Here is an 8,003-nt window from a genome sequence, read left to right as displayed (position 1 = left end):
GAGAGAAAACACTTCCTCAATAACTGGAAGAAACCTCTAGTACCAGAGTCAATGTGGGCGGCCATCTGGCTAGACCAGTTGGGGTGAGCTGAGAAAAATGGGGAGGAGAGGAGAGATGGGTGGAAAAGAGGGGAGAGAAAAGACAGAGATTGGGGGAGGAGAGAGGAGAAAGAGACCAGGAACAGTTGTGTAACAATCATGTTTCAGCTCTGACAGACTAGTTGTTGAAATGTAAACAATAAGAGCTGTTATTATGGATGTTATTAATGATAGCAGCAACAATTCATACAATAATAATAGTGCTCAGTGGATGATGGGAGTTCCCCCAGCAGTCTAGACCTTTAGCAGCATAACTAAAGGATGGTTCAGGACTCACCTGATCCAGCCCTAACTGAAGGCTTTATCAAAAAGTCTAACCTTAAATGTAGAGATGATGTCTTTAACATTCACACCACAGTGAGAAAGTGACTTCAGGTTACAGCAGGGATATGGCTTCATGATAGAGAGATACCTTTGAGGTTTCAGGTAAGAAGTGATGGTTTCTAGCCCTTTGATACACAACATGGATCCAAAGCTACCCGATGGAGTTTTAATTGTAAATATCTTTGCAATAAATGTATTTCATCATTCAGATTCCAGGAATTCCTCAATTGTTTTTGGTCATCACAAATTCTTATTTTCATTTGTCCTTTTTCACTTTTTTAATAAAAATCATTTTTGTATCACTACCCTTCTAAGGCACAACATGGGTCAAAAATGACCCGTATTCATTTCACATGTTATTTCATGCATGGCTGTGCTTCTTTGCTATATCTTTTCAAATCTATTTATTTAATACACACATGGGTAAAAAATTACCCATGTATGCAAGTGTGAATTTAATAGGAACCTTTGATTTGTAAATATTTGTAGTTAGGAACATGTTTACTCTGGACAACTTTTCACATGACACACTTGTTAGAACTACCCCCCAGAAAAAGCACAATACACTAAAACTACAGGTTTATAAACAATGATGTTTATTTGCATCTCCATGTCGACCAAGTCACTGACCCTGGCTACCTTCATCATCTTACAGAAGTGTTGCTGACAAAAGAGCAGCTGTAGAGTTGTTTGAGGACTCGGATGTAGACTTGGTGGACTTCTGGCTCTTTTTCTTTGCACTGTTCAGTTTAGGCCCTTTAATGTACTTGTCTACAGGGAGTACTTTGGACACAATGTTAGGGACAGTCTGGATGTTGTTGGTGGTCAGTGGTGAAATGTTTTGGAGTATCTGATTCCCCTTCACTGAGGGGATGTTGGCAGGACCTGGGCTCTGGTTTGGCTTCCGTTTTTTTGATTTGGATGGAGTCTTTTGGGACTTCTTCCTCGGAAGACGGAGTCTTGTGTTGCCCACTACCTTCAATTTAATCAGGGCTTCGGATATTCCCGCCATGTTCCGTGCCTGGCAGCGGTATTCACCAGCATCCTTGTATGACAACCCATTGAGGCTGATTATCGACCAGCGAACCCCCACTCGAGGAGATTCCTGCATAACTGGAACATAAAAGGGTTACAATCTCAGAGGCAATCTTTGACCCCAGACCCAAATATATTCAAGTTCTTCATCAAATCTAGTAATACAATCCAGCCCCAAACCTATTCATTGGCAACAATTAGTTATCTGGGTTTGCTTATTGACTTTACTGTAACTTTCTGACTGTTCGAATGGACCTATTGTGTATCTATATGTACAGTGTGGCAAAATAATTATTTTCATCAGAGATGTTTAAGTAATTTGTGTCAAATGATCTTACAATTACATCTGGTGCGAAAAAGTTTGGAGTTTGAGGAGGCACTCAAACTGTAGCAAATTCAATTGTCTGTTATCACAGTGTGGTATAGAATTAGACAACACAGATCCCTGAAGAACCAAGTCCTACTTTTGTTCTGTCAGACCTGGTTAAGTCATGATACAGGATTCACACCTTGAGCTAAAACTAAACGCATTAGGTGTAGATATTCGTAGCAAGGGAAAGCAGGGCGGGTCTCTAGTCTGAGAGCAGCCACGGAGAGTAGAGAAAATTAGAGACAGAAGAGTCTTTCAAATGAATGTGCAGCAGATTCACCAGCCATTACTTCACCGATATTTTCCACTTAATTGTAAAATATATTCACTATTTGTATTTATTTATTTATTTAGGTTGTTGATTTATTTTGATATCATTAGTAACTCTTTATTCCATTGAATCGATATTGTATTGAATGCATCATTCTCTGTCTGGGACAAGTGTTTTGTGTGTAACATTGTCTCCCTCTGATCCCCTCTCATCCATCCATCTATTGGACTGTGGGAGGATGTTGGAGAACCCAAAGAAAACCCACCTTTTCTGCTGTAAGGCAGGGGCGGGGCACCTTTTTTCTATCAAGGGTCATTTTAATTTTCATAACATCTTTCCTACTAAATGATTGTTTATTATTAATCGATTCTGATTAACACGGTCTCAAAACGATTTGATTCAGTATTTATTTAGGTAAATTTTGCTTGGACATGTTTAACTCTGCAAGGAAACGTCTAAGTTGGGGCATTATTGAAAATATTAAGGTAGGCCTGTCACAATAATAATTTATATTGTTGGACGATATATAGTTCCAGAATTATTGTGATGAATTGTCATGATTTTGAAACCCTTTCATACCACTGATATAATGACAATTTTATAGAATAATATTGCAATTTCACCCTTTCCAAGAGCAATAAACTTATTGCTTAAGAATATTCAGTCTGACATTTGAATTCAAAATATTTAAAGGGTAATAACCACAAAATAAAATCAAGTGGACGCTCTTGATCTGTTAACAAAAGCTACTCCTGAATAAATATCAAATATCTGGCTCAGGATGTATATTACCAGCTCAGTAAACAGGATGGGGTGGTTAAGATTAGCTTTTAGGTTTTTATTGTATTAGGTTAATATTCCAGCATTTTCCTCTATTGTGTGTGTGTGTACACGTGTCTCCCAAACATTTTAGCTTATCAAATAAACTTCAGTACTGTTCAGCTCCTGATAACTTGTGATGAGTGTTGGTGTTTATTTCTAAAGTGAGTTCAGCAGGAGTGTGGAGGGAGTCTGACACTCAGACTGAGACTCTGTCACGGTACAAACCAACCGCTGCTCTGATCCTGAAACAGTGGCACGAATAATTTATCATTGGTTGTTCGTCGTCCTGTATTTACACTTGTGTTGCCCGTGCGTCAGTCTGTGAGTGAGCGGGGCCTGGGGCCTGTGTGTGGATAAATCTGCCTCGCTCACATACTCAGAGGAGATGAGACACAGAGCAGCTAAAAGCAGACACACTCATGGCACTTCCCAGATTTAGAGTCGCTGTTCAGTGTGTGTTGTAGTTTTTTACTGTATTTATTAATTGCCTCACAGACCGGATCAAACAAACCTTTGGCCTGCTTATTGCCCGAAGGCTGAACATTCCCAACCCCTGCCAGTTAATTAATGCACCATGACCCACTCCTAATGTCAACCGCATACAATATAAAATATATCATGAAAGAGACAGAGTAGCACCACTTACAGCTCTCCAAGTTCCTGGGTAGCTGTTCAGAGCTCTCAGGGATCTGTTGCTGGCAACAATCTGTAAAGAGAACAAAATTACAATATGACTAATGCTCAGACATTAGTAATGTAAATCAGAAATTGTATCCCTTGAGACTAACCCTAGGCTACTTACCTGTGTAAGTTGAGGTTTTGATCCAGGTTAGGGTTGGTGTTGGGTAGCCACTAGCGTCACAGCGGAGGATTACGTTACTGCCCAAAGGAGAAATTACTTTGGTGGCCGAAGGCTGGACCGAGGGCCTCATGCAGCGGGGAAGCTCTGCCTGGGTCAGGAGCATCGCTGACTGACCCAGAGACCTGCTGCACATCAGAAACTGGTCCATGATAACTACTGGACTCCCCAGAGACATGGACAAGGACATCACCATGGAGATCTGGCAGTCACATAACCAAGGGTTGTCATGGAGACCTGGGTATTCAGGATAATTTGACATGTTAACACTGATGTCATGTTTGATAGCCTATGTGTCATGCACTGGGTGGAAAATGCCTGAGGACAACAAGTGGCAGGTTTTCAACTTTGCACATCAAAGTGTTTTCAGTAGGTACACATGAGCTGTCATATACAATAGATCAACACTCTTTCCCTCTTTAGGCAGGTGACAAATGTATACAATTAATGTAATGTTCTCATTTCAAAAATAGTTAGTGATGGAACAAAGCAGAACTGCAAATTCTGTGTGCAAAGATTTCTCAAAACTTCTGACCTGACTGCTTCTATAGTGGATTGTTCAAGAGAACATTTCTAAGAGAGGAGTAAAACATGATGCTGGAGCTGTATCTCTTCCTTTTTTGAACTGCTTAACACTTACATTGTCATTATTTGACCCTTTATGTAAAAAATCCTAACTTAAAAGATTGAGATATTCTAGTTCAATATGTGTGTTGTGTTGTATAACGTTACAAACATTACAGTGAGTCTGACAGACCGTAGGCCTCTTTGTGTCTTTGCTGATCTACATCAGTTGTAGCTGCATCAGACAGCAGTAGAATATTATGTGTCCCAATTTCTTCAAAACATGCTGTAACATACTGTACCCAATATTCTCCTCTTTACTTGACCCTCCTGTTGTCCTGGCAGAGGAAACCAGAGGTCCAGCAGCTCTGCAGGTAAAATAGTCAGCCTGAGGAGAGGAAATTGAATTACAGGATAGATTTTATAAGAAATGGAAAGATGATAAGAAATACATGAAAGAAAATTAAGCAAATGTAAGGAGAAATAAAAGCACATGGAGAGACAAAATGGGAAGGAAAGGAAGGAAAGGAAAGTTGAACACATCTACTGAACGTGACTGACTGCTCTGTAGTTCCTTACGTCAGGCTGGCTCCATGCAGCCTGTGGACCCACCTGTTGCTGGACAGGTCGAGGTAGGTGATGTTGGGGAGGAAGAGCACAGCGTGGGCAGGCAGACTGGACAGATGGTTGTTGTGGAGTCCAAGAGTTTGGAGTTGTGGCATGTCCCTGAGACCCTCCCAGGGGAAGGATGACAGGAGGTTCCCATCTAGGCGCAGCTCTCGCAGGGCCTTGAGGTTGACAAAGCTGCTCGGGTGTACGGATGTAATGAAGTTGTAGACCAGCCCCAAGAACTGCAGCTCTGACAGGTTGTAGAAGGCTGCCCGGGGCACCCTGGAGATCAAGGTCTTCTCTAGACGCAATTTGACTGTGTCAGCTGGGACATTGATGGGAATGGATAAGATTCCAGGGTCACTGCACTGCACCAACCTGCTGTTGAAAACAAACATATTATTCACCCATCCTTATCTTTGTTTATTTTCTGAAATTATAGTTTTTCACTGTATACATGACGATAAATTCCTGTAACATTTTAAACACACATTTGTAGGTAGTTTTCTAACCACAATTTTTTTTATAGGCCTTACATTGCTGAGTGCAGCTCTCACAATAACATTCGTAATTAAATTATCAGTCCTCCTTCCCATTTTATTGGCATATTGCTCCTGTTATATGGGTTTTGGAGTGTTTCATAATAGTAGAGGCTCTACAGTAAGAGCATCTCATAAAACATTTACAGGCACATCATTTACTGAGGGACAAACTTCAGCTTCCACTACCGCTTTGCTACTATTTAGGTGACAGAAAGAAAGAGAAAGATTACTTTTAATAAGAAATGAACGTCTGCGCATATTCAAGCAAAAAGCTAAAGTAGATTTTGTTTAGATTAGTCACATTGTAATTTATTTAAACATGTATAGTTTAATTACAGAATAAAGACATTGGAAAGGAATTTTTTTCATTATTTATTTATAAATGAATGATAATTAAACAATGTAAAATTCATTATTGAATAAATTATCTAATCAAAACCAATTATTCCAGTGCCTCTGTCTAGTTTCCACATTATTACTACCAGTAATTGACATGGTACCTTTAATAACTAAAATATAAACAAAAACCAAAGTGTATTTTATATTAAAAAATGTTATATTTCATGGTATAGATTAATTATTTGATTTGCATTAATACACACATATTTTATCAAAAAATAATAATGATAAAATATGTGGGTAGTTTATAATTTGATGATAAAATAAAATTATGGGATTTAAATGTTTTCTTTTCCTTAAGAATGAATACAAATTTCTATTTGACTTCAGAAAATACTCTTGAAATTCAATTAAAAACACATATTTGTCACATGTCATTTAACTCATAAATGTTTCATTTATTACAATTAAGCACCGATGGCACCTAACATCCTCCATACATAAAGATGGTCTTCTGGAAGTCAAGATCTCTTAATTAATAGAATCTTTTTGCTTTCAGATCATATTAAATCCAAAAGCAAGAAAATGAGATTCACTGTATGTGGCATTTTTATAGCATTGATTCTTTGCTGTTAACGTACACCCGATTTAGTTTTGATAAGATGACTGCAGTCCTGTTCCTGTTCATATTAACCACTTTTTTACGGAATGTAAACTACTATGTACATGATGGACTGTACAATGACAATTATTTTTTTCATGCAGGATGCTATTCAATGATTTGCAAACATTTGATGAAGTTTATAACATTTGTTGCATTAGCACTGTAGCGTTGGCTCAAATGGAGCCTTGGTCATATTATTAAGATAAGAAAATAACAGGCTGAGTTCTATTCATGGAGAGACAAATCACTTAAACACGAACACACACACACACACAGATAAGAATGAAGTCAGCCTCACTCAACCTGAGCTGTGTTGTTCCACTGCTCCCAAGCGTGCACGCACAAAAAGCCGGGCACGAGTGGACTGCCAACAGAGACGACTGCAAGATGTGAGCAAGGAGCAGCAGATACATCTTTCAACAGACGAGCCCCGTTCTCGGGAAGGCCATTTGTTTCTCCATATTCCCAGTACTCCTCAGTCTGAGATTGTAACCAGGGTGCAGAGTGAAATAGAATCCCAGATTAGCTGGGATTACTCTGTGTACATGCGGCATTTAATCCCACGCCTCACTGTCAGAAGAAGAAATCACAACATCAGGGCCTGACCAAGCATTTAAGGCATCCGGGAAAATGTTAACACCATCACTCTGTAGAGTCCTGAAGACTATTCCACATCTTTACCCTGTTGAATATTGTTATATAGTGCTGAAAGTTAACACTGATTTTAATATAAGGAATAAAACAGTCATTAGTCCATAGTGTAAGAAATTCACACTTTAAAAGCATAGAAGCCCTACATTCATAATTTTACTGGCGTTAAATAAATGTATGTACGTTTTTCGTTAATACGTTTCTCTGTGCATGCTCATTACTGGAACTGTTGGGATTCTCTATAATTTTGGAAGGTCTCCATCTTATTATGTAAAGGGCCTACACATAATGAATGTTGTGATATGGCGCTATACAAATAGAACTGAATTTAATTCCTAGAAACTGACCAATAATGTCATTTTGAGAGATCATTACCTTATAGGCTGATATGGGTAATATGTTGTATGTGTTGTGACTTTGAAAAGGTAAGACAGACAATCATGAAATCACAGGTACAGTTGTTGAGGATACCAACTCCTACTAGACATTGAATAGTGAATCATTTTGCCAAACACGGATTACTAAACAAATAAAAACAGCAATGTCAAGAATTAAAACACAACATAAAATCCCACACATCAAATCATAAACAGTAGAAGAATTGTTATGGAATGAAGACCTGATAGAAAGACATCCACAGAAAGAAGATGGAGTGGGAAAAGAAGTAGAAAACAAATTAAATTCTTCACTGGATCTCGCTGGAAATCCTCCAAATTGAAACTGAAGGACATCTGCAATAAACCAGACTGTGGACTAATTGTGTTTTTTGTTACTTGATATATGATAATGAGAGACACTTACAAACGACTCAGCTGGAACAAAATAATAACAAACACATATTAGCAATATAGAAT

At 38.5% G+C, this 8,003-nt stretch overlaps 1 protein-coding gene across 2 annotated transcripts; it reads right to left on the bottom strand.

Moving 5' to 3' along the window:
- Positions 1 to 1,002: 1,002 nt before the first annotated feature.
- lrit3b (leucine-rich repeat, immunoglobulin-like and transmembrane domains 3b) lies at positions 1,003 to 7,321 on the bottom strand. Of its 2 annotated transcripts, none has more exons than XM_062397091.1 (6): positions 6,802 to 7,321; positions 4,957 to 5,334; positions 4,647 to 4,732; positions 3,724 to 4,017; positions 3,568 to 3,627; positions 1,003 to 1,536 (listed from the first exon to the last, which is right to left on the bottom strand). In XM_062397091.1, exons 1-6 carry the CDS (start codon positions 6,909 to 6,911, stop codon positions 1,073 to 1,075), a joined length of 1,392 nt encoding a protein of 463 aa, XP_062253075.1. In that variant the 5' UTR covers positions 6,912 to 7,321; the 3' UTR covers positions 1,003 to 1,072. The 2 variants fall into 2 exon arrangements, with proteins under 2 accessions (XP_062253075.1, XP_062253076.1); XM_062397092.1 differs by having other exon boundaries at positions 4,957 to 5,331.
- Between the last annotated feature and the right edge of the window lie 682 nt (positions 7,322 to 8,003).

The sequence above is a fragment of the Platichthys flesus genome, chromosome 10 (assembly GCF_949316205.1).
Source record: "Platichthys flesus chromosome 10, fPlaFle2.1, whole genome shotgun sequence".
Taxonomy (NCBI): Eukaryota; Metazoa; Chordata; class Actinopteri; order Pleuronectiformes; family Pleuronectidae; genus Platichthys; species Platichthys flesus.
Note: the sequence above shows the minus strand (reverse complement) of the source record. Positions and strands in the feature narration are given on the sequence as shown.